The 26,982-nt window shown below is 38.9% G+C and overlaps 2 protein-coding genes across 4 annotated transcripts; one reads left to right on the plus strand and one right to left on the minus strand.

Annotated features, from left to right (window-relative positions):
- The first annotated feature begins 7,674 nt into the window (after positions 1–7,674).
- Positions 7,675–18,629, plus strand: LOC131700571 (long-chain fatty acid transport protein 2-like). Of its 3 annotated transcripts, none has more exons than XM_058998647.1 (10): positions 7,675–8,206; positions 10,787–10,996; positions 13,010–13,219; positions 14,389–14,513; positions 15,364–15,522; positions 15,942–16,032; positions 16,539–16,737; positions 16,872–16,969; positions 17,063–17,193; positions 17,795–18,629. In XM_058998647.1, exons 1-10 carry the CDS (start codon positions 7,732–7,734, stop codon positions 17,969–17,971), a joined length of 1,875 nt encoding a protein of 624 aa, XP_058854630.1. In that variant the 5' UTR covers positions 7,675–7,731; the 3' UTR covers positions 17,972–18,629. The 3 variants fall into 3 exon arrangements, with proteins under 3 accessions (XP_058854630.1, XP_058854629.1, XP_058854631.1); XM_058998646.1 differs by having other exon boundaries at positions 7,676–8,206; positions 15,364–15,558; XM_058998648.1 differs by having other exon boundaries at positions 7,677–8,206; positions 13,010–13,168; positions 15,364–15,558.
- Positions 18,630–18,852: 223 nt separating this feature from the next.
- Positions 18,853–26,294, minus strand: LOC131700486 (histidine decarboxylase-like). The gene is made up of 12 exons (XM_058997895.1): positions 26,215–26,294; positions 25,256–25,428; positions 24,315–24,428; positions 23,665–23,787; positions 23,075–23,209; positions 22,797–22,940; positions 22,350–22,416; positions 21,793–21,955; positions 21,378–21,468; positions 20,924–21,022; positions 20,716–20,817; positions 18,853–19,749 (listed from the first exon to the last, which is right to left on the minus strand). Exons 1-12 carry the CDS (start codon positions 26,240–26,242, stop codon positions 18,955–18,957), a joined length of 2,034 nt encoding a protein of 677 aa, XP_058853878.1. The 5' UTR covers positions 26,243–26,294; the 3' UTR covers positions 18,853–18,954.
- Positions 26,295–26,982: the final 688 nt, after the last annotated feature.

Raw genomic sequence — 26,982 nt, forward strand, 5'->3', positions numbered from 1 at the left:
TAGGTGACAGCCGAGTTTCTAAGTCATGCATGCACAGTTTACCATAAACGGGACCGTTAATTCATTTAAGAGTACATGAATCAAAGTTAATGTATTTTTTACTCTCCTCAGAAAACATTTAGGAACATGGTATACCAAAAAAAAAAAAAGGTCATCTCATTTGCTTATGTAATGTCCATCAATATATAGTGAGGCATAGGGGTTTATCAGAACTTCTGGGTTTAAGAGACCAGTGCCCTTCAACAACTTCAAATAAATCCTATTGTATTGTATTAGTCAGCATTTCCCTTATCTATTCCTGATCATTTATACTGTAGGTCAGGGGTTTTCAACCTTTTTTTGAAACTGTACCCCTTCTATCTGGAGGTTTCAGCTCGAGTACCCCTTTACAATTTTCGCGCAACTGAACGGTACCTCAGTTACAATAAAATGGAGAATAATCTGATGACCCCCCCCCCCCACCCCCCCCGACCCACCCCGTTTATTTAATAAATCTGGGTGACAAACTGCTGGTTTAGGACAGAACAACAAACAGTAAGCTTAATTCTTAAAACTTTTAACTACAAGTATTTGGATGCACAGAATTAAAAAGACAAGTATTGGGTTAAGAGCACACCTATTTTTTTGTAACTTTGACGGCCTTTTGTAAAAGTTTGAAGGCCTTTTGATACCCAGCATACACTGCAATACCCAGCAAAGTTATACACTGATATTCTGATAGCACAGCAATTCAAATGAAGTTTGTAATTGGTTGTGTTCCTCAAATACACAATAAAAAGTGATATTTATAGGGTATACAGTTATACAGCGATACAGTGGTTTCGGACATCTAAGAACAGGTACTGCGAGCATCTGGATTCATACTCAGAGGTACTCTGTAGCCTCCTGGGACATTCACAGCTTGTTTGACACCCTCTTGTAGTTGCCCGTTTCTGCATATAAAGCAAAATGCTGTTTGTCAATCTCTCTTTTTACTTATAAATCAGTCTTTGCAAGAATCATTCCAAAAACACTTGAATCAGTTAGGCACTACCAGTCTGACACTACAGGCCTTTAAATTGCAGTACCAATTTGCAAGTAGCTAAGTGGTTGCGTTCCTCAAATTTGCACTGCAAAGTGATATCTTAAAGAATAGGGTATATAGTGCTTTTTTTCGCCTCCCCTCGCTTTTGGTGCAAAACTGTGCTCCGATACACTCAGGCTGATACTGTGATCACAAAACACTTGGAATGGACTTAAATTGGTGCTTCTGTACTCTTTTTAGATGCACAACAATCTTAGCTAAAGAAAATGGGTTCCTTCGAGTTCGTAAGACCCACGACCGCCATTAGCTGAGCCTTACCCCGATGGTGTTTTTATAATGGGATTTGCCATAGGGAAGGGGGTGGTCTCTTATCGTACCCGTATCTCCACGACCCCTGGGCCAACAAACTCAGAAGGACATTCTTTGCGTGCACAAGAGTCTTAGCTAAAGAAAGACATCAGCCACGGGTTCAAACGCCACCCCACCGCCAGATGGTGGGCGTTGCCCCAAAGGGGTTTTATAATGGGATTTCCCATAGACATTTTTCAGGGTGCTGTATCTCGGGTTCCGGGGGTCCCCAAGACTTGAAAATCGGTATAGAGGTCCACCTCGGGGCCCCTGTCGATCCCTCCAAGTGACGTGTCCCCAGCTAGAAAGGACACCAGTTTAGACTTTTTTTTGCCAACCTGGAGCTCAAAAGCTATTGGAAATGCAACCTTGACATGCCATCATGCTGAAAATGTGAAAATTTGTTGAAAATGTAGCATTTGAAAACGGGTGGCTCCCTGTGAAAGAGGGCCCCCAGACATGACCCTAGGAAGTTCAACCCGGTTTCTAGGCCCCGGGGTCATGGAGATATGACCCCGAAAAGGGTAGTTTTTTGACATTTTTGACAGGGCGTATCTCAGGTTCTGTGGGGGTTAGGAACTTGATTTTTTTTTTGCGTTGGGGCCCCATGGGGCCCCGCATAAGGAGTCACCATTTTCATGGTTCAAATGCCAGGACGGCTTGGCAAAGTGAATTTTTTCGTCATGACATGAGTTTTTGGGTGAACCACCACACCTTTTTAGGGGGTGGTTCGAGGTGCTCCCCTGAGTCTATATCACTTTGAATGGTGGTTCTACGTGCTCGGGTTCGAGAGATATGCCTGAAAATGTGTTTTATAACACTGCCATAGACATGAATGGGGCTGAATACCCGAAAATATATTTTGCAAAGAATTGCTACAGTGGGTGTATGCGTGCAGGGGTTGCATGGTGGGTGTATGCGTGCAGGGGTTGCATGGTGGGTGTATGCGTGCAGGGGTTGCATGGTGGTGTGTGCGTGCAGGGGTTGCATGGTGGGTGTATGCGTGCAGGGGTTGCATGGTGGGTGTATGCGGCAGGGGTTGCATGGTGGTGTGTGCGTGCCAGGGTTGCATGGTGGTACACGTGTGTGGAGGGGAATTGGAGTTCAGGTTTTGCGCACAAGAGGGGCGAGGAAAAGACTGGGAAGGGTAGGGTAAAATAAAAATTACTACAATCATTTATTTTCACTTTCGACTCCCAGTCTCCTTTCCCTCACTTTCTGATTTTATTTTGTGATTATTTAATTATTGTCAAAATAAACGGCCTTCATCTGCTCACAGTTGTAGTCTCATTTCTGTCCAAAAAGAACCTGAAACACTACAATATATTGATGGACGTTACATAAGAAAACGAGATGTCCTTTTTTCGGAATACCATGTTCCTTCCCAAAAATGTGTTTTAATATTAGCCTTTAATAAAGGAAAACGACTGCTTAAATTAATTTTCATGTATCTATTTCAGTGCAATGTAGTTTCTTCATGTAATAAGAAATACGTTTTTTAACATTTACATTTTTGTTTTTTTCATTAAAAAAAAGATTTCTGGGGAGAGTAAAAAATACATGAACTTTGATTAATGTACTAAGGGTTACTCTCAAATGAATTCACGATCCAGTTTATGGTAAACTGTGCATACATGACTTAGAAACTCGGCTGTCAGCTGATTCCCCAAAACTGGGCTGAATTCGGAAATGCAAAACGGCCCAGAATTTGGGATGTTATCTAAAAACCAAAGCGGCCCAGAATTTGGGACGTTATCTAAAAACCAAAGCGGCCCAGAATTTGGGACGTTATCTAAAAACCAAGGCTGCCCAGAATTTGGGACGTTATCTAAAAACCAAAGCGGCCCAGAATTTGGGACATTATCTGAAAAGCAAAGCGGCCCAGAATTTGGGACGTAAATGAAAACAGGGGCAGTCTATATGTAAAACTGTGATTACATTAGAGATAAACTAATGTATCCTGTAACAAAACTGCAATAGCGTATATGTTTTATATTAAAATATATCGCAAAAACGATTATAGATATATGCTACTTGAAAGAAAAAAGTACACCACCACAGAAAGCCAATTCTTACATTCGTGCACAACATGATAATTTATATAAAGTAATTCCTCATAGTTTGTTATATCAGTACAGTGTAATACCACATTATATTTTAAGGGTAAGGTTGTGGAAAGCAGATCACTCTCTCTATCTGATCACAATGTTAAAAATGCCTGCACGCTTTTCCACTCGTGTGACGACATATTCATGTGACAGACATGGACCAATCAAAACGCGAGACTGTTATGCGGTTCCATCCCAAAAACCGGGCCTGTGTCATACCTCTCCATTCGAGCCCGTTTAATTAACAGCGGTGGCGTATGAACTGATCCGCGTGATGTCGCTGTTTCAATCCGCGGTCAACATTGGAGCAATGTGTTGGTTTTGTTTATTTATTTTGTCTTTGATATTCTCGTAGTTTATTAAACAGCCACAAGTTTTTTTTTTTTTTCAAAACAGCTTTTTTCCCCCTTACATTAGAATTGTTGTGATTTTATTTTAGTGTTATTTTAGTTAAAGGTATGATGTCACCTTGGATGTAAACATCAATCTCTCTTTCATATATGAAATGGAAGCCGTATCAGTCCAGAGATTATAAAGAGAAGGACATGTGATAACTTTTATTGGACTAATTAAACAAGAGGTATCACATGTAACAAGGTGGATTTTATTGTATTTGTATGCATGTTTGATTTGAATTTTCACTTACAAATATTTGTATTATGTTGCACTTTAGTTTAATTTGTACCTTCACTTTTTATGATTTAGAATTGAGCACCTTATTTTTGTGTATGTATGTTTCTTCCCCTGCGTATTGCCGATTATGTATACTTACTTTTTAAAAACGAAGCAGCAGTGGGCGTGGTGGGGTTAAACTTTGCTCTCCAGACGGTGTGGTAGCTAGTCCTCGTGTGACTGGTTGATTTTTTAAGATGTTGGTGTTGGTGTTTAAGATGTTGGTGTAACTTACTTTTTCTTTGTTTAAAAGCTTGCCGGGAAAAGATTTCGGGTGGTTCCCCTTGTGTTTTAGACTCGCCCTGGGAGTCGCGGCTGGAGCGGACGGCTGCAGAGAAGCAACGTTTAAGAGGCAATGTACGCGCTGAGTTGGAAATCACCCGTTTGCGAGATGTTGTGCATTTTGGGTATCCATAGCGGTGAGATGTTTGTAGCACACAGCCCTTTCTCTGAGGAACTCGGTTTTGAAAGAAAGCTCCGCTGCCGTCCCTGACTCCAAGGGCAAGCCTACCTTTTTGTTGAGCACTGTCTGTTTCGTTCAGTTTATGTGTTTAATTTTGGAATCTCCCGTGTGTGTGTGTCGGAATAAGAGAGTGAAATGAGGCCACGTATTCTTCATCTAAATGAGTGGCTGCTATATTAAACTATGTAACAGTTTAATGCCTTAGAAAGAATGACTGAACTAAATTGAAACAATGTAACAAATTAAAAGATTTAATTAACCAACAGCACTAGTTTGTGAAAATATTGTGTTAATTAATTTTTCAAAAGATCGGTTTTTATTGGGATTATGGCCGTTCGTGATTATATGTGTTCCAGTTTTAAGAAACTTTATTGGAATGTGTGCAATGTAATGAGAAGTGAAACTAACTTTGTTTTAAATAAATATGATTTTTTTAATTTTTTTTACATCTTGCCATTCTATTTCGTGTTGTGCTTGGTCAGACCTCCTCCTCTGGCCCAATTTTTATTTTATTTTTTTAAAAACCTGGTGCTATATATATATATATATATGACGCAATTACCCATGGAGTAGTCAGTCTGCAATGCTCTATAAATTATTCTCCCATTTCTGTAACGGAGCGGGTGTTACCCACATCTACTTCTCTTTATCTATCTTTCACCTGAAGAAAGTGAGGAAGACGAATCGCCAGACCACCTGATTGCATCTATTATTATTATTTATTTCTTAGCTGACTTACAATTATTTTTACATACAATTACCCATTCATACAGTTGGGTTTTTACTGGAGCAATCTAGGTAAAGTACCTTGCTCAAGGGTACAACAGCAGTGTCCCCACTGGGAATTGAACCCACGATCCTCCGGTCAAGAGTCCAGAGCCCTAACCACTACTCCACACTGCTGCCGAGGTATGACACAGGCCCGGTTTTTGGGATGGAACCGCATAACAGTCTCGCGTTTTGATTGGTCCATGTCTGTCACCTGAATACGTCGTCACACGAGTGGAAAAGCGTGCAGGCATTTTTAACATTGAGTGATCAGATAGAGAGGGTGATCTGCTTTCCACAACCTTACCATTAAAATATAATGTGGTATTACACTGTACTGATATTACAAACTATGAGGAATTACTTTATATAAATTATCATGTTATGCACGAATGTAAGAATTGGCTTTCTGTGGTGGTGTACTTTTTTCTTTCAAGTAGCATCTATAATCGTTTTTGCGATATATTTTAATATAAAACATATACGCTATTGCAGTTTTGTTACAGGATACATTAGTTTACCTCTAATGTAATCACAGTTTTACATATAGACTGCCCCTGTTTTCATTTACATCGCAAATTCTGGGCCGCTTTACTTTTCAGATAATGTCCCAAATTCTGGGCCGATTTGGTTTGCAGATAACATCCCAAATTCTGGGCCGCTTTGTTTTTCAGATAATGTCCCAAATTCTGGGCCGCTTTGGTTTTTAGATAACGTCCCAAATTCTGGGCCGCTTTGGTTTTTAGATAACGTCCCAAATTCTGCGCGCTTTGGTTTTTAGATAACGTCCCAAATTCTGGGCAGCCTTGGTTTTTAGATAACATCCCAAATTATGGGCCGCTTTGCATTTCTGAATTCAGCCCAGTTTTGGGGAATCAGCTGACAGCCGAGTTTCTAAGTCATGCATGCACAGTTTACCATAAACTGGATCGTGAATTCATTTGAGAGTACCCTTAGTACATTAATCAAAGTTCATGTATTTTTTACTCTCCCCAGAAATCTTTTTTTTTTTTTATGAAAAAAACAAAAATGTAAATGTTAAAAAACGTATTTCTTATTACATGAAGAAACTACATTGCACTGAAATAGATACATGAAAATTAATTTAAGCAGTCGTTTTCCTTTATTAACGGCTAATATTAAAACACATTTTTGGGAAGGAACATGGTATTTCGAAAAAAGGACATCTCGTTTTCTTATGTAACGTCCATCAATATATTGTAGTGTTTCAGGTTCTTTTTGGACAGAAATGAGACTGCAACTGTGAGTAGATGAAGGCCGTTTATTTTGACAGGCCTGTAGTGTCAGACTGGTAGTGCCTAACTGATTAAAGAATTAAGCTTACTGTTTGTTGTTCTGTCCTAAACCAGCAGTTTGTCACCCAGATTTATTAATTAAACGAGGGGGTGGTCATCAGATTATTCTCCATTTTATTGTAACTGAGGTACCGTTCAGTTGAGCGAAAATTGTAAAGGGGTACTCGAGCTGAAACCTCCAGATAGAAGGGGTACAGTTTCAAAAAAAGGTTGAAAACCCCTGACCTACAGTATAAATGATCAGGAATAGATAAGGGAAATGCTGACTAATACAATACAATAGGATTTATTTGAAGTTGTTGAAGGGCACTGGTCTCTTAAACCCCGAAGTTCTGATAAACCCCTATGCCTCACTATATATTGATGGACATTACATAAGCAAATTAGATGACCTTTTTTTTTTTTTTTGATATACCATGTTCCTAAATTTTTTCTGAGGAGAGTAAAAAATACATTAACTTTGATTCATGTACTCTTAAATGAATTAACGGTCCAGTTTATGGTAAACTGTGACGGAATTTTATGACGGAAACAACGTTCGGGATAACAGTCCGGTTAAAACAGACGGTGACAGCGAGTTTTGGACTGTCGGAAGACACTGATATTCAGGGCCACACATGTCTGTTCAAATAAAAATGAGTTTACCTACCTACCAGACAGTCATAAATAAATACTCAAATAATAACTAGTAAAAATTGTTATCAAATGTTTCGGCTAGATCAGTGTCTTTGGAATCCCACTAGTGAACAGTAAACAAATACGTGGTTTATTAATAAACGTTTTGTACAGCATTCATTTAACTATAGTAGGCCTATTGATGAAGTTCGTGCCGTGTTGCTCCCAAGCAGAACGCCAATAAACACATCATCACTAGGCTGCTCCGCCTTAAACTTTGTAGTCCTTTGCTGACGGTTGATTGGTTTACTGTACATCCCGTGGTCTGAAGTGTAAATTCTTAACTTCTTTATAATGATCTGGAATAGTGTGCTTCAAAACCAGTCACACAAGAACCGACATTGAAAAGAGTTCACAATGTATACACTATTTACATTTTTAGCAATCCTCGTCATATTGCCGCTGATTTTTAATTCAACCTTTCCCTACTTCTGGCGAGATTTCTCCTATATGTTAAACTTCTTTCGATACGGAATGCGGTTTCGTAAATACGAAAAGAAAAAACCCTACTTTTCTGTTTTGGATTACTTTTTGGAAATGGTGCAGAAGCAGCCGCACAAACCTTTTATCGTGTTTGAAAACAAAACCTATTCTTACCTGGACGCGGATAAACAAAGCAATAAAGTTGCCAGGGCTTTACAGAAGCACGCTGGCTTGAAAGAAGGAGACACCGTTGCAATGTTTTTAGGGAACGAACCGGATTTCATTTGGATCTGGCTGGGTCTGGCTAAATTAGGATGTGCTGCTGCATTGCTGAATTACAATATCAGAGCAAAATCATTGCTGCATTGCTTCTCCTGCTGCGGGGCTCATGCGCTAATCGCTGCACCAGGTAATTACGTGCGATTACTCGCAACAGTTTGTGGGGTTAATACAGTGATGGGTATGGTACTGGAGAACTGTACTAGTGCATTAGACAACTACAAGTGTTGAACAAATACACCTGCAAAGCATTACACATTCGTTACTTTATATATATATATATATATATATATATATATATATATATATATATATATAGAGAGAGAGAGAGAGAGAGAGAGAGAGAGAGAGAGAGAGAGAGAGAGAGAGAGAGAGAATTTGACAAATGTATTAACTGTTTTTTGTTTGTTTGTTTGTTTTGTTTTTGACTTATGTTCTGTGTATGTGGCATATAGAGTGTTTATAAACCAAACTTACTATGCCTCTAAAAAAAAGTCCAACAGATAGTATTGTAGCGCGGGGCACCCACAACGACTGTGTTCTGGATTGGGGAAGGGGTTCGGATTTTGTGCTGTACTCATAATGTGCCTAGGCATGTTTACACTGAAGCAATTTGCCGTATCTGTGGAGGCACTGATGTGGTATCACTTTAAGTGTAAATGGGAAATGCCGGCAAAATACAGCCACACTTTATTCCGCCATGACCATCTCTCGAGGTACAGTGCGTGTACTGAAGCGCATTACTTTCATTGTAAACTGCAATGCCGACTCAGCCACCGAATCCAACAAAATGGCAAGTGACCGGGTCAGTAATTGGTCAGAAAAAGAAGTAAGGGAGCTTTTGACCATCAGAGCAAAAGAAGAGATAAATGCTCAGCGTGATGGAACTGTGCGAGATGCTGATCCACAGTAGTAGAAAAGTTAATGACTCGCGGTGTAGTGCTAATAAAAAGCAAGTGGTGGCTAAATTCTCACCGGCTGTGTCCCAATCGTTTCATTAGTCTACTGAGATATTCAGAAAGTACAGTGAAAAATATCACGCATACCACGACAGGTATCAAAGGCATCATTGTTTTTATCATGGCACCGAACACTAGCCTTCTGTGTAAATGGCGGTAAGCCGCAAAATTGCCGACACTGATCTGGCAATATTGTTGTGTGTAAAAGGTGAATTTAGAAAACAAAATTCGGCATCAGTGCAGGCAATGATCCCGCATCTTATGTGGCAATACGGACTGTGTGAATGAGTTTGAGCCTGTTCGCCGTCTCCCTGCTTGTCAGTTACGTGTGTGTGTGTATGCGAGCAGATACTGATGGGCCAATGGATGATAAGTGGGCGGAGTCGACGTCCAAATAAGGGCCTGTTTTGCGCCGAGAGAAATATATGTATTTATGATGCATTGTATATATATATATATATATATATATATATATATATATATATATATATATATGTATTGTACGAAACACCAAGGATGGAAGGTGCCCACTTGAAGACCCCAGAGATGTACCCTACTTAGCTGATGTGACTTTGTCATGCTGATGCGATGGAGAGACCGCACTGTGGTTGATCGCAGCCGTTGTGTGTGCTGATGCGCCAGGGAGGCAAAATAAGCTGATCCCTGGAGCCAGCATTACACTTCAGCCATCAACACCAGGCAGAAGGATATCTACATCATCATATGGAAGGAAACGCAAACAGATGGAGACACAGATGGATCACATTAGTTTACTGTAAATCGTCTTAGTTGGTGCTTATCTTGGCGAGAGCCGACTTCAAATCAGCATGAAGTTTTAACATCTACTTTCGTGTAATGAAAATCATGTATTGTATAATTGCTTTGGCAACACCTGCCATTGTAAGTCATGCCAATAAAGCACCATTGAATTGAATTGAATTGAATTGAATTGAAGAGAGAGAGAGAGAGAGAGAGAGAGAGAGAGAGAGAGAGAGAGAGAGAGAGGCGCCTTTGAATGAAAGCTTGAAAACCTATTAAAAATAAAACAGCAGTTGTCACTGCTTTCGTCAATACCTGTGTCAGTCTCTTCATTGACCACCAGAACCCCCGCCGTCGCTAGAGTATAAACAGGTGCGTTGAACTTCAATAGTCGCAGGTAGAGTTTTATTGGCATGAATTTGGCATTATAGTTAGTTTCAGTGTGCGGATTCCTCCATACATCAACTACTCGTTGCATATAGATCACATTTTATTAAAGCCCTCCAAAAAACAATGTCATTAGTGTTATCTTCAAAAACATGCTGTAGGCATAGAACTGTGTGTCAACCCCTCCAGGCAGTAATGATATTACAATATTTGGTCAGAGAAATCCAGAACCAGTTTACTGCCTGCTATTAGGCAGCAGTGTGGAGTAGTGGTTAGGGCTCTGGACTCTTGACCGGAGGGTTGTGGGTTCAATCCCCAGTGGGGACACTGCTGCTGTACCCTTGAGCAAGGTACTTTACCTAGATTGCTCCAGTAAAAACCCACCTGTAAAATGGGTAATTGTATGTAAAAATAATGTGATATCTTGTAACAATTGTAAGTCGCCCTGGATAAGGGCGTCTGCTAAGAAATAAATAATAATAATAATATTATACTACACACTGATGGCTCCAAGAGAAAACACATGTATACTGTTTTATTTTATGATGGAATATGAGAGAGGACGTTTGTCTTCTGCATTCTTCTTCCTCCGCTTTCATTGGCAGAGCTGAAAGGTGCTGTTGAAGACGTGCTGGCGTCACTCCAAGAGCAGAACGTGTCTGTTTTTATCCTGAGTGAAGAGTCCACCACACCGGGGATTGAAAGCCTTAATGACAAGATTCATCAGGCTTCTGACCAGCCACTACCCCAGTCTCTGCGGTCCAATGTTACCATCAAAAGTACTGCAGTATATATCTACACCTCTGGCACCACAGGTAAGGAAATGTTTGAGCAAGACTTGAGCAAAGTGTGACCATTAAATGCATATAAGTTCATTTCACAACTGTCATATTTTAAAGGGATTTTATACCATCCACAATTTGGAACAAGTTCTTACCAATGTAATATCCGATTTGTTTTTAAATTTCTATTATTCTTATCATTGTTATTATTTAACATGCTTACTAACTATTCCTGCTGAATTTCTAAAGAGGTTGTTTGTAAATTACCTTTTTTTTGACAATTTGATGTCTGTCATGAAATGTTTTGTGCTCTTGTTTTTGTTTGTTTGTTTTTAAAGAAAATTAATACAAGTTTAAAAAAAAAAAAATAAACCATCACTTAGGGAGTACAACAGTAATTTATGTCCCCTCTGCAACTGTGGCAAGTTAAGGGAAGATATCTATACAAAGTCAGAGGGGACGAAAATGACAGTGGCACACTGTGGCGGGCATGTGCATATTTTGTGTTTTATGTTTTATGTGGTGTGATGTTGTTGGTGTGTATGCAGGGTGAGATTTGAAGTATCCCTGGCTGTGCTTTTTTTCCCCCTGGGACTGCACGTTCAGTTGTCATGAGGGTATGGGGAGTGCACAATCACTTCACGTGCAGTCTGCTGAGATTCAGTTGAATGATTGGTTAGCAATTGAGTCTCGGCACAGCTGCATAAAAGAGTGAGTGTTTCACACACACGGGGTTGGGTGTTCAGTGAGGAGAGAAAGTCAGGAATAAACTTTAAAATAGAAATAACAATGGCTACTTGTTTGGGTTTGTCTCACCGTGTTTGTTTAGTCTGTCTGTTTTGGCCAACGTGTTGTTTGTTTTGTGTATCAGTGTTTGTGTTTGTTTAAATCTTTTATTTCACAAGAAATCAACGCTTTTATTTACTTAAGTCCTGTCTGCGTCCATTATCCTTTCTGGCCTGATGTTACCACAAGCCATCCTGTTCACACACACACACACACACACACTGTTTAGAAGTTCCAGTTTTAAAAGTTTGAAAAAGGACATTTTCACTGCAATAGCTAGTAAGCATGCATGTTATCACTGATCTAGGCAAAAACAGAGAGAAGCTTAGCTATAGTAATATTAATCGGGTAATAAATTAACCTTGTATGATTTAAAATATACCTTTAACATACTATACATCTCATAATATGATTCCAAGAGTGTTCTGTATGTTCATACACTTTACAACCTTCATTATCGAATGCTATTGTTCAACCACTTGATATATATTTATTGACTAACTTTTTGTAAGAAGTCTGTTATAACAAGCTCCGCAGTATAAAGGGTTGCAGATAACAATACATTTTTAATAATAAATAGTTGACCCTGAACTGGATGTGATACAGCCATCTGAAATTTCTTTGTATCAAATTGTTTCCATCAGATGAAAATTACATCGCGTTAAGGCCCTGCCCACACTACATAATCGATCTCGAGAACCGTACTCAAAAACGTTTGAATTAATCCAGCTCAAAGCGTCCACATTAAAGTACCGTTTCATGTTCAGTTAGGCTTAACATGTAAACACCATTAAAATAGTCCAGTAACAGCTCCTAGCAGCGCAATGGACCGGGTGATTTAATATGACATTGTCCCACTATGCACTGTATTATATGGTTGCAACCTGGCAAATATGGAGCCCGTGCCCAGACTTCTGACAAACCGTACTAACTGATGAGATCTAATTTAGAACTGGACTCGAGACTGCCCCCCCGAGGTGGTCGCGAGTACAGTATTAAACGCTGTGCAGTGGAGACGTTAACCGTATTTAGCATTTTTAAGCCGATTTAAAGGCAACTAATACGGTTTACAGGCATAGTGTGGACAGGGCTAAAATTAGCTGAACTGTTAAATTGTTCTTATTTAATTCATGAAAACACATTATATAAAGTGCTGTAAGATACACGCTATGGTTTGTTTAAAATTGTCTTAACTCCATTTAGATCATGGCTATGTTTAATTCAGTTTTGTTTTTTTTGTTGTTTTTTTCTCCCCCAAAGGCCTTCCCAAGGCTGCTGTCATAACGCAGGAGCGGGTCTGGGCTTCGGCTTTGTTTCAGGAGATGTGTGGAGTGAACTCGGAAGATGTCTTCTACCTTAATTTGCCTCTGTACCACAGCGCAGGGCTTTTGATGGGACTGACGGGAGCCATAGGAAAAGGTGTGGTCTTCTTCGTATCAGTCATCGGAAAATTTCAGAGATATAACATCGGTATAACGTTTCCATTATCCTGTATTAGCAACGTCCTTTTAGAAGAATCATTGTGAGGGTAATTACATGAAATTCAATAATGCCCCGCCCCATTTGAATACACAAGGGACTTCAATGCGTCCTTTGCTTAGCAATGGGTTCAACAACCACAAGGCTGTTTCCAGGAGAGACCAAATTTCACGTGACACCGCACCGGCATGATCACCCCGCCCCCCCCCCCAGCGTTCCTATACTTTCAGATTAGGACTAGACCACTCCTAATTATATGGTCCCGTAACATCAGCAATAAGTTTTGCAGAACAAGAAACAGTGATCTAAGATGTTGAACATTTTACGATTAAAGAAAGAAATGTGAAGTATAAAATCTAATTATGTACCGTTTTTGCCGCCCCCTTTAATTTGCTGCCCTGGGCGTCCGACTGTTCTGGCTATGTGGTTACGCCAGCCCTGAATGTCAAAATACAACAGCATTTTAATCAAAATATTGTGTATTTCCTAGAGAATAGTACCGGGAAAATATTGATTCATAAATATCGTGTATAAATCAGTAAAAAATGACATCCTGTTTAAAAAAAAAAAAAAAGAAATCCTGTATTTTTTCGGTAAAATTCGGAATAAACTTAATGTACTGTATGCTTTATTGTGCTCTTACTTGAATTGATTTTATGCTACTTTCATAACTGCTCTTATCTGTATTATGATATTCTGTAATGTGATATTTTATAATGTGATAATTTGTACTGTGATATTTTGTAACAATTGGAAGTCACCCTGGATAAGGGTGTCTGCTAATAAATTAATAATAATAATAATAATAATACAGTTTTATTGTGTACACATTTTTAATACTGATATATCAGAAACTTGTCTTATAAATAGCAAGCTGCCAGATTACCCAGCTGATATCTTTTAACTGTTTTAAGTATGCCATCTAAATTGTCTGCAAATTACACTTTTTATTATCTCCTCTGTGTAAGGTCCAATTGTGATTCATTCAAAGGCTAGTTCCAGATATCTCTTGTTGTGTCAATTATTAACAGAAATTGCCTTGGGTAAAAGTTAAAGTTCAAAAGAAAGTTCAACCAAGTGCCCCAGATTTCATTCTGAGAGCCTTTGCTTTTGATTCTCATTTAATGAAAACCTTTGACTTCTTTTTCTTTTTTCCCCAGGTATAACCGTTGTCTTACGGCGCAAGTTTTCAGCCTCTCAGTTTTGGGATGACTGTCGGAAGCACAATGTAACGGTTATACAGTACATCGGGGAGGTGCTGCGCTATCTCTGCAACGTTCCGAAGGTACTTCCACATCCCAAACAGGGCTCTACATCCCAAGAAATCATCAACATAACAGGCGCAAGCCAAATCTAAAGTTATCGTGTATGAAATGAGCTCCAATTTAGCCATCCATAAAATGTGGATCCATTTCCTGACGGGCTGAAGCTGCGCTTTGTTGTTTGGCAGCATATTGTCAAAACCTTTTCACCAGTCTTGAATTGACTGCTGTTTTTTGAAAGGAGAAAAACACCTGTTAGTTCCAAAAAACTTGAACCATGTAATCCAGCCCCAAGTTGTTTGACTGTGATTTTGTAACACTAACATTAATTTTATTATCAAAAAAGTTAATTCTTTCATACCAGTGGACTACAGACTGCTCAAGTAATAAAGGGAAGATGTCTCTACTCAGAGCAGTAGAGCAGAATACACTAACGTAAGGTTTCACAGACCCCGATAAACACTAGTTTTGTACTATCTCATATTAATTATGGTAATGCAGTCTGTCCATTTGTGTTAACCTGGGGCTATGAAACCACCCCTGTGTCAGATACTAAAACGAATAAATTAAAGCTGTAAAGCTGCTTAGGGCTAATTCATTAAAGACTGGAGCGGATGCCTTTTTCTGTCTGTCTAGCTGTCTTTCTGTATGTTATTTTAGTTTTGGATATATTTAGAGAAGTACTCAATTGCGATGAAACGTGGTCAGGACAAGCTATTAAGAGTGTCTGAAGGGTTAAGTATAGAGGGCATCCATAACTTCCTGGTGTGTAGAAATGTCAATTAATAGACAAGAGCTTGGTTATTATACACTGTTGAATTGGATACATCTTACCTTTTTGTTTAACACTGCTGTTTGTCTCCTTTCCTGTAGAAAGACAGTGATCGGGATCACAAGGTTAGGCTTGCTTTTGGCAATGGTGCCAGAGCAGACATCTGGAAGGAGTTTTTAAAGCGATTTGGAGATATTCGAATCAGTGAATGTTACGGTGCGACTGAGGGGAATTTGGGCTTTGTCAACTATGTTGGAAAGGTTGGTGCTATTGGACGGGAGATATTTCTTCACAAGGTAAGAACTAAATACAAGCAATATTTTAATCACTTTATCAGAAATGTTTTTTTTTATGCATATTAGTTTACAGCACACTTTCAGAAAACCAAAACAAGGCATATGGCAGCAGAAACTACAGTACAAAATTCTATAATTTCTTTTAAAGAGGAGAAGTGGCTAAAATGAGACAGATGGAACAATAACTAGAAATATTATTCCGCAGGTTTATGTATTGTAATAGATAACCTGGCTGCTTGAACAAAGTTCATTTTGAAGGTCATCCCCTCCTTCCCGTCCAAAGCTACTAAAGCACACATTTGTTTTGTTCAGTGACCTGCCCCCCCCCCTCCCCTCCACTAATCACAAGCTCTCCTGTAATTTAGTTTTAAATTGTGTTTTAGAAACTCTTCCCCTACGCGCTGATTCAATACGACACCGAGAGAGAAGAGCCTGTTCGGGACTCCCGAGGTCTTTGTGTCCCGGTTCCCAAAGGTAATTTATTAACTTCTCACTGCCAAGGCAGGCCTTGGTACTCTCTGTGCTCAACCAAATGCCAGGATTAGGTAAAGACTAAAAGAAGGGTACTGTAGGCTATTGACTCTTATCATTTTGAAGCTGTACTCAGTCAGGGACTTAGTTGTACAGCCCTCCCTCTCCTAGTTGCCTTTTTTTTTTGCTGAAATGAACAGATTACTTTTAAAAGTATGCATATACCACCACTGTTTACATCAGTTTGTATTTATAAGTGTACTGGAAAACGATATGGCAGAAGGTGTACTTGGGGTTGTAACTGTGTGTATATGATGCCTACCCACTGATTCCTACAATGTTATTCTTAATTTAACTCATGTTATATTTATTAGAGGATTAAGGTTGTACAAATGTAGTCACTAAGCAGTCATGTACTAGTATTCTTTTTACTGCTGGTAGTGTTATATACTTTTTGCATGTAATTCAGCAGAATCTTTTTTTTTTTTTTGTCTTTGTGTTTTATTCAGGGGAGACTGGCCTGTTTGTAACAAAGATCACCAAAGTGGCTCCTTTCATCGGATACGCAAGAAACCCGCAGCAAACTGATAAGAAGAAGCTGAGAGACGTCTTCGAGAAAGGAGACCTCTACTTCAACAGCGGGGACCTCCTGATGGTGGACCACGAAAACTTTGTGTACTTTCAAGACCGGATTGGAGACACATTCAGGTGAGGCACAACCAGACAGCAAAACATGTATACATTTCTGACGTGAGACTCATATAAAGCAAAGAAGACAAGTGATTTGGACTATGCATTATTCAGTATAGGGCATTGGGCAGCTGTCTTCTTTTCTCTTTTAGATGGAAGGGGGAGAACGTGGCCACCACAGAAGTCTCCGATACCCTGCTCATGGTGGATTGTATCGAAGAAGCTAATGTGTATGGTGTTGTAGTCCCAGGTAGATTGCTCACTTCCATAGTTTTGATATCCATATTCATATCCTGTTTTATGGTTTACGGCACTTATTCTGCATCACTGTTTTTGTCTGCAGATCATGATGGACGAATAGGAATGGCTGCTGTGAAGCTAGGGGAGGCTAAACAACTTGAGTGTGACAAGATCTACAACCACGTTGTCACCTATCTGCCCAGTTATGCAAGACCACGCTTTCTTAGAATTCAGGTAAGATTCAGTTAACATAGTTTATAACATCTGTGCAAGTAACAGCTGTGGTAGCTAAAATGTTTGACTCATTGTTTAGGTGTGTTTTAAAAGCTGTTCATGGTTTATATAAGTTATTGAAAGTGAGAGGCTTCGCTACAGTAATTCCCTATACACACTACTTAAAGTTTGTTGCATGTCTGAACTCCAGGGTCACCACAATGTAACAAAATGATCAGGGTTTTATATTCAGGGATAAAGATTTTTCACTGAACCCATGCTAGTGCATATACACTGATAAAGGCAGGTTTAAATGGCTTATGACTAGTATGGTCCCAGAGCTGCACACTAATAACAATGACATGGACTTGACTCAGCTAGGACACATCAATCTCCTGCAATCTCCCTTTTTTAGGTATGTGGACATATTATTAAGCATGACAAATCAGATGGTGTACAGTATAGGGATTAACCAGTTTATTCACATGTCATAATGCAGCCTTGTAGTGTATGTGTGTCCACTGAACTGCAGGTGAGATGCCTGATCAATGCAGCAAGTGAAGCACACTTTCCCTCTGACCTGCTATCTTCTTTATTTTTTTATTTTTTTTTTACACAACAGAGTTCCTTAGAGGTCACTGGAACATTCAAACAGATGAAAGTCAAATTAGCAGAAGAAGGTTTCAATCCAGCTGTAGTCCAGGATCCACTCTACTTTCTGGATGAAAACGAAAAGACATATGTACCGATGACCCAGGAAATGTACAATGCCATCATTTCAAAACATGTCAGGCTATGAGACTGTGCATGTAAATGATCACATTTTTGACTCATTTAAGTGTGATTGATTATTCACTTACCAATAACTATTAAATACGATAGATTGATGATGTTGTGTTTGTTATGCCCACTGCTTATACTTGGGCTAATAAGGGTCATAAAATAATTTCTTCCTTAAAGTCCCCTTTTGATACCATCAGTAACAGCTACACTTGTACATTAAATCTAGTACTGTAATGATTTCATAATGAGAAAATCAGTTTTCTAATTAGAATTTAATTTTAATGCACGAGATGGTATTGTGGTGCACAACACCAGTAATTCTGAACTATGCTGATTGACAAGTAAACCTGTAGACAACCTGCACTAAAACACTGAAAAACCAGAGGGGCGTTGAATGTCTTTAACAACACCTAGATTTTGGGTAGGAGAAAACCAACTGCTTTACAAAGAGAAGAAAATACAGTATTTGTCTTCAATTTGTAATGTTGTTATGACACGGACCTGTGATAACTTACAAAATACCTTTGAGCAGATATAAAGTGACTATTTGTGTACTTGTTTTAACATACAATATATTTTGCTTTGTGCTTTAAAATTGTAACAATTCCTGCAATGTGATTGTAAGCCAGCAAACATTACACCAAATGGAGTAAAGTGACTTTTCTGAATACTAAGATGACTTGAACATCACTTATTTGAAGATATAGTTAAGTTTGCACGAGATTATATCTACACTAAACTTACATTTTTTATGTTTCTCAATACAGACATTACTCTTTTCTCGCACCTTTTTCTAATACCTGTTCTTACACATGAAGCAGACACAACAGTCTTTAAACAAAGTGTTATTTATTGTCAGTATAGGCACATACAGTGTGTGTGTGTATATGTGTGTATATATATAATATATATATATATATATATATATAATTTTTTTTTTCTATTTTCTATAGTATTCTATCACATTAACAATCAACAAATGCATAGCGGCCTGCAATGTTAGCTTTGGTGTGTTAGGCATGTCAGAGCAGAGTGCACTGGGTTGCATGTGAACCACGTTTTGTTAAACGTTCTAAAACTTTGTAAAGGGCAGCAGGGCTGCCGAATACCACATTGTGAAAAGCTTGGCACGCTGTAATACTTAGTCAGCTTCTTTAAGGCACTTTTTTCAAGGACAATCACTTTCTCGGGGAGTTGGGAGGGGAGGCTGTCTTTATTGCGAGACCCGTTCTTAACAGTGGGCTCATTGGACAGGAGGCTGAGGTTGTTCAAGTCTTTCAGGCTGCTAAGAGGCTCGCTGTTACACCTCAGGGAGCGGACGCTCAGCTTCCTGCCTTGCACACCTAGGTGACTATAGAATTTATTGACACTGTGAACTTCCGCTGGGAAGGTGTCATCAAAGGGATCTAGAAGATCTTCAGTACTTGGGTTAGCCAAGTACGTCTCCCCTTCTGGCTCACTTAGAGAGTACCTCATTGCTGCTCTGAATGTTTTTGCATCTGGGGCAGCTGACATTTTAGAAAGCCCATTGGCCCTAACATTCGTATCATCACTGTTAGTCTGGGGTTTCTTGGTGCCATTGCCGGGAGCCTGGTCCACGGAGTGTCTGCTGAGTACTGCGGTGGCAGTGTGGTGAATGATGCTCCAGTCCCTGAGGATGTCCTCTCTGGTTGTGAACTGTGACGTGACAGTGAAGCGGATGATCAGCTTGTCACGGATAGCAGCTGGGATAAGGTACATGGTGCCCGATCTGGTCAGTTCTTTCAGGAGCTCCTCTGTCAGGCTGTTTCGTCCCTGTTTAAGGAGAGAGGAAATGAAATCCACTCATTGAAAGTTGGTAAGAATGTTGACATTGGGCACTCTATGCAGGTTGACTCTCTTTGGTTTGATTCAATACATATCTTATGTTTCAAAACACTACTACAGGGGAAAAACGATATAAAGTTTTTCTTGTTTTTTTTCTCTTCTTAATTTTCCACAATGTTCTTGCATGCACATTTACAAGTTTCTTATCAAAGTCTCCATCAACTCAGTAGATTTTACTGCACCATATTTTGTAATGATTAGGTGTAGGTGGAATTGGTATGTATATATTTAAGTTTTCACTCATAGTTGAAATTAGGACATACACGTCACTTTGCAGTAGCCTGCTAGTGGGGGAGTTTATATGACACCATAAAGTTTTAAAAGCACCTTCCAATATGTCCAAGTTTCTCTCCATAAAGTCACAAAACATTGCAATATGTTTTAGGGCCTCATAAAAGGAAACCTGTTCGAGCCGGTTTTGGGTTAAAGAATGTTTTCTGTTTAGACAATAGTATGTCAATTACTTAGCTACTACTGGGTAAGCCTGGGATGTTAGCGGTATATGACTCTTAATGAATACTTGTTTTATTGCCTGTATAAAACTAAACTTTAAGAGAGAAATCCTTTGTGATTTCCATTGCCGTTGAGAGTCACCCAGTACTTTCAGTTTCACTGTACTGTGATGCTATCAGAATTCTGCGTTCTGTGTAATAAACTACTTTTGGTGAGAAACATTACCTACAAAAGGTATATTCCATTTTTTTTTAAAGGGAACCTCATTTATTTTGACATAGGGGAGGAGCCATTGCTCTGCTAATCACACTAAATCTTCATGAAAATGAACATCTCTGGCTAATCCAGTCTTTATCACTGAACTTTATTTTTAGCTCCACAGTCTAATAACTACAACACTTATTAAGTTTTTTTGTGAAATAACTAAAAACCGACAAATACCTTTAAGCGAAACACAACCAGACCAAGGTGTCTTTCAGCAGGAACTTCAAAATCTGAATTCTTTCTGACCAGAGACTCAAAAAGCGTTGCCATCTCGGTACCCTAGGGGGAAAAAAGCCTGCCTTTAAATTCATTAAAAATACTGTGTCAGATAAAAACTACACAGTAACCTACGGATTATATTTGAGGTGAATCATTTCCAACTTACATGTCTAACGTGTGCTTGAAGGTTTTTGACTCCAAACGAGCGAATCACAAACCAGAGCTTTAGAGAGCGGAACCTGCGACTGAGTGGGATCTGCCAATGCTGGAAAAGGAGGAGAGAACATTAACAAGGGCCCGCGGGTTTCAATGGCATGCCAAGCTTGGTATGCATCATCCATTCACAGTAAAGGAAGCTACAACTCTGTCGGAAATTTCAGCAATGGGCAGCGCTGGTATTTAGCTGGTGTTTGAAAGCTTTGAAAAAAAAAATACAGGCAACATCATTACCAGTATACAGCACAAGTTATTTGATATAAAATATAAACTAATAATGAAAAGTTACTAAAATGAATGCTGATTGCGGTTAGATAAAGGTTCAGTGTAAAATATATAGCAAAGAATAAACCGCAAGATAAAATGTAAACATTTTGAGAACAATAATAATTTCTGTACCGTACCATAAAATCAGTGGCAGCTCCTGAGTTTTCATGTCTGAGGTAGACAGGGTTGACACTAAAAGTTTGCTGAAGCTTGTATTTATCCTTGACCCTGTAACAACAATTAATCACAACAGAAATATTAAAGTTGATGCGTCTCACAATCAGCTTCAGTATTCATACTCCTTGTCTGTTTACCATAGTCTTCCACAGTTTTGCCTTTTGTGCATACTGCTTTTCAGAAAGCAGGCCTTGTTTACAGTTGGTAGTTTAACCCTGTAGCAACACAAGCTTAAATCTGACTGGCCCCTATGTCAGTGATCAAAATTATAAACAAGCTATTTAAGCACTGTTATAGTTTACTTAAGGAAAATTGTGATTATGCCATAGGATGTGATATATGGCCTTGAAATGTGTTAGGTACTAGACTGCTCACCAGAATGCTGTGCAGTCAAAATGAACCATCATCCATTTTGAAGGGTTGAAGGCGAAAGAGTCTGCATATTCGATTCCTTTAAGGAAAACCCTGAACTCTGGACAGAGGAAGGCTGTCCCTGCATAGGCTGCATCAATGTGTAGCCAGAGACCTTCACTGGCACCTGGTCAAAAAATAAGAAACAATGGTTCTGTCAGGCCAACTCTAGTGGTATTGGAGAATGTTTTGTGCCTGCATGAAGCACTGCATTGCGGTTTAGTTTGTAAAACATTTTGGGTTTATTCAGTTATATATAAACGGTGTCTAAATACTGCCACCGAGATAAGTAAAATAGAAGAACGAGGGTTATGAAAATCTAACAGTGCATGTGGGTCTATCCAGTGCATTTCAGGCTTAATTCATGATTTACAGGATGGTAGTATTTAGATGAACCTACATTTAGATCAAGTGAAATTACCTCTTGGTGTGTAAAGCATTTTAAAGTGTCTTCATAATCAAGTATTGTGAGAAGCAACTAGTAACAAGTAAGAAACACATATATTACTAAATTCACTTACATATCGGTCCCAGCTCTGAAAGGCTGTCAAAGGAACAAACGCCAGTGGTACCTAAAGTTGCACAAAGCTGAAAGGAACCAAAAAAAAGATCAATCTATTACTACCTACTGTATATAACCCTAGTCATTTTACGACTTACGCAAGACCATACAACTAGATCAAGCATGTGATACTAAATATGACCCTGGGTGCTCACGCTGGTCTCTGCTATCTGACTTTTTTTGGGATAACCTCGAAAACGTGTTTGATTTCCATTTGTTAAAAATGCAGGTGTTTTGTGTGTGTGATATAGGATTGAATTTATTGATTTACTGCCATCTAGTGGTTAAACTTAGTATTGCTTTGTATGCCCATTCCTGAACTTCACTTTGTGTGTATGAAGTGCTTCTTATTTTTTGGCTTCATGATAGTCAATAAGTGACGTTTTTGTTTCAAACGGTGGCATACCAGGACTGGTATAAGGCCGGCCTTTCTGTCTTCTTCAATAACAGCCCTCAGAGTTTCTCCTCTGAGAGAGAACTGGTCATCAGTTGGCAGGAATCTCATTTTCATCAGAGAAATCAGGCCAGCCTTCTCCACGGATGAATGCGCCTTCAAAAGAACAAAAGAGCCTTTTCATTCAACATAATACAAACATATTTGGAGCTGTGCTACTATACCGCCAAAACACAGCACAAGTACAGTGATTAATACTGTTTAGCCATCTGCATTTCCCAAAGTCTCACTTGATCTGATGCATAGGCGACAAGTCTGGAATTCAGAATGGATTCGTCCACTTCTGGTTCATACACCTTCATCTCCTGGATCTTTGCCTTTCTAGCAGCCAGCAGGGAAATCAGTGTGGACTCACTGACAGTGCTCTGGAGAAGACACAGAGACGACATGCATGCACAAATTGAGACAACAAATTGAAGAGTGCCCTCAATTTTCAGCCCCCAAGCCAATCATATCTTTGCACCCTCCGAACCTAAACCAGCTCTGTACCATGGATACGAAGCCCAGCCAGGCTAGTCACTGCCTGGTCACTAGTGGGGGCTGAAGTGTAGTGAGGTGAGCTATCCAAGCCAGGATTGGCAAATTAGCCTGCATGACTCACCTTGAACTCATCACAGGAGTACTTTTACTTAGTGAGCCACGAGGGACCCCTATCATGGCCGCATGAAGCATTCACCTGCTTGACTTCTGTATTCATGATTGTTTGAAGTCCATGGATCAGGATAAAATGTTTAGCTGGCTCCCCACCCTCCCACCCCCAACAAGCAATATGTGAGGTCCACTATGCTCTACAGTACAAAGGCACTGTCCTGTATTGTACCTGTAAGACTCCACCTCCCCTGCTGTCTGGGTGATGGTGAAGGAAGTGTTCGGGGAGTCCCAGCATTTTAGCGAGCCAGTCCATCACGTTCATCTCCAGCTCTGTGCACGCTGGGCTAGAGGCCTGGGAACATACAGTCTGTTTAACACAAACTGAACCAAGGAATGGGCACTGTGGACCAGTCTCTCTGAGCTTACCAGAATAGAGGGAGGGGTGGGCTTGTTTTACATAATTATTAAATCATTAATATTCTGATATGGCATTAGCAAAAGTTGGCCTCATTTAAGTAATTTAAACAAATTGCTTTATGTTGCCCGAATAGTAATTCAAAATCAATCCAAAACATTTTTACCAATTGACTCAAAAGCTCCCTTATAAAGGTTTTCTGTAGTAAAAGCATAGGAAAGTGTTATAAAGCACAGTGAAAACATGGTAAAGAATAGGTAAGCATTGTAAAGCCCAGGGAGGTATGGTAAAACACATTAAAAAACATGGCAACCATATTAAACATCCAGTACAGGTCCATTAATAAAAAGTTCAAAATATGGATGTTCAGAAAACCAGAAATGTCGAGGAACCCTTGGAAGTGTTTACTTTAAAGATACTACCAGTGCCATTGGGACAAAGCGAGTCAATAAACAATGTCTTACCCAGGTGAATCCCACACAGTTTATGGCATCTGCCAGCATGTCTCCCAGGAGTGAGGGCCAGGAGGTGAGAGCGGGGAAATAGGCGTGCATGTGGGGACTCTGCCAGTGTACAATCTACAACAGTGAAATCAAATTGCAGCAGTAAGTAGAAGCACCATTGAACTGAAAAATGGAACAAGGTTAAGTCACAAAACCTTTGGGGTCTTTTGTTTGGGGGGGGGGGGGGGGGGATTCTGTTCACAGAGGAAGGATCCAGAATAATTTCAAGCCTCTGAAACCAGACATGTATAAGTGTAAATCAGTTTGAGAAAGCTAAACCGTTTGAATCACACCCTGTTTTCTGCTTTAATTTTTTTTTGTATTAACATTATTACTGGCTCCCTCTTATTGTGCTGATTTTTTTTACTGTAATTGTTTTTTTTTTTTTTTTTTTTTTTTTTTTTGTAATTCAGGATATGCTGTAGGACATGTGGTCTGGTCTCATTGCAGCTCAACCACTGGAGTGATTTTAACCCTTGCATGCAGAAGAGCCTCATATGAGGATACCATTTTTTCCCCATATAAAGCAATGGAAAGAAATTGAAAACATACTGTATTTATTGTGTCCAAAACTACTTTTTAAATTAATTAATTAATTAATTAATTAATTAATTAATTTGACCTATTTTTTAAAATATTTCATGCATGAAAGGGTTGAACTACATCACATAAAGTGAGCAGGTACCATTAAGTAGCAGAAACTTTTAATCTATACCGTTGTCTTTGAAAGATCTGCTTTCTGAATTAAAAAAAAACACACACAAGCAAACAACCAAAAGTTCTTGAACAAGAAAATAATCAGCAGTGATAATAATGCTGGCGCTAATAACACCCTGTTTAAAACAAGTATTCAATATAATTAATAATAATAAGTCGAGAAAGCACTCCCAGAGAGCTCCTACCCCTGGCATGATGATCTTCTCGATGTCCTTGAAAATCTCGTCCCAGTTCTCCGGCTCTACGGGCGCACTGTCAGGCAGCAGCGCTCTCATATATCCAGGCTGCACGTCTGGACGGACCCTCCTCTCCCTGATAGTGGTCAGGTATTTGGTAATATAGTCGATAAGCTCTTTACCTTCAAGACAATATATGAATGACTCGTTTTGAACAGAGAATTATAACAAAATACCTTAGTAAACGAATGGTCAAGTAGCCGATTGTAGGGTAGGGTTCTACTTTCGACTAAGCATAAGCCACAGCAGAGAGCAGCTCCAAGCAACAACGTAGCGCTTTCAAATCCCCCTGAAACCTCTTCACTTTGCACAACGGCACTAACTTTACATTAAATATGTCAGTTAAGTTTTAGCAGAGCTTCTGTTAAACCGTGAATCCGTTTCCACGAGGGCCCATCTGCTGCTGGACAAGTAGTTACCAGATTTACAAAAAGTAGATTAATTTAATGAAACTTTGTGCATTGTTTCATGTACCTAAGTTTTTAAAATAAAGAAATATCTCAAACATATCTGCAGTGATCTTTGGAGTAATTGAAAGAAACACTGAAGTTCAAAACTCTTTCACAAAATGCTCACTGGTGTAAAAGAGCAAAATAATTTAAAATGCTGTGTCATAAATTATTAAAAATGTTTTCTTAGTCTTCTATAATATACAATATTTTTATCATTATTTACACACACACACACACACATATATATATATATATATATATATATATATATATATATATATATATATATATATATATATATATATATATATATTATGTTTCTCTAAATTAGATGTGTCGATATTTAATGCTGCAGCTATTTAAATTCGTCAATCCCAGTAAAGAAAATGACACTACACATAGACCCACACCGCAGTCCTACACCGCACACCTGAGCTTTTCAATACAATAGCCCACCTCTTTGGCTGTACTCTTCAGACTGCATCTTCTTTCAAAGTCTTTCGGGATGTGTTGGGATGTGTTTGTAGTAGAAGACTGGGTTACTTGATATATTTCTCATCCGTGACCACTAGTTTTTATAACCAAATATTAAAACACGCCTTCTAAAATGGTTCTGTGATGACGTTCAACGCTCCCCGCATGAATGGACACAGTAAATATACTAAGTAAATGAGCCGCTATGACCTAACTGTATTTCATCACAAAACACTGATTTCTAAAGAATACTATTTTCTTTATTATTAAATTAATTAATTAAAGATCGAAGTTAAAATAAATAAATATTCAGATATTTTAAGTAAAGAGGTACATATGAAAACCAAAATAATTTAAACCTGAAAGTAGATCCTTTGCTGATTAAAAAAAAAAACAACAAAAAAAAAAAAACGAATAGATTTCATAGTCTGTCAACAAACAAAAACACAAAACAAACAACAAAGTGCTATTTGAGTAAATGTTTGGGCATTTCAAAAGGAAACTACTAGTGTTTTTTGTGAACACGAAGTAAAAGGGGTCTGTAAAATAAAAATAGTAGTTGTAAAGTGGCAAATACTGTAGGTATGATGCAGGTATGGTTAGCAGCTTCTGAAACCTGCTGGGAAACAAGTCTGTTGCTTCATAGTGCGTACCGAACGATGACCATCATGAAATTCGAAGGCACAATCTCAAAACGTGTGATCATTCATTGATTTAACAGTGCGGCAGTGTAACAATTCATTTGACAGA

This window comes from Acipenser ruthenus, chromosome 24, assembly GCF_902713425.1.
Source record: "Acipenser ruthenus chromosome 24, fAciRut3.2 maternal haplotype, whole genome shotgun sequence".
NCBI lineage: Eukaryota > Metazoa > Chordata > Actinopteri > Acipenseriformes > Acipenseridae > Acipenser > Acipenser ruthenus.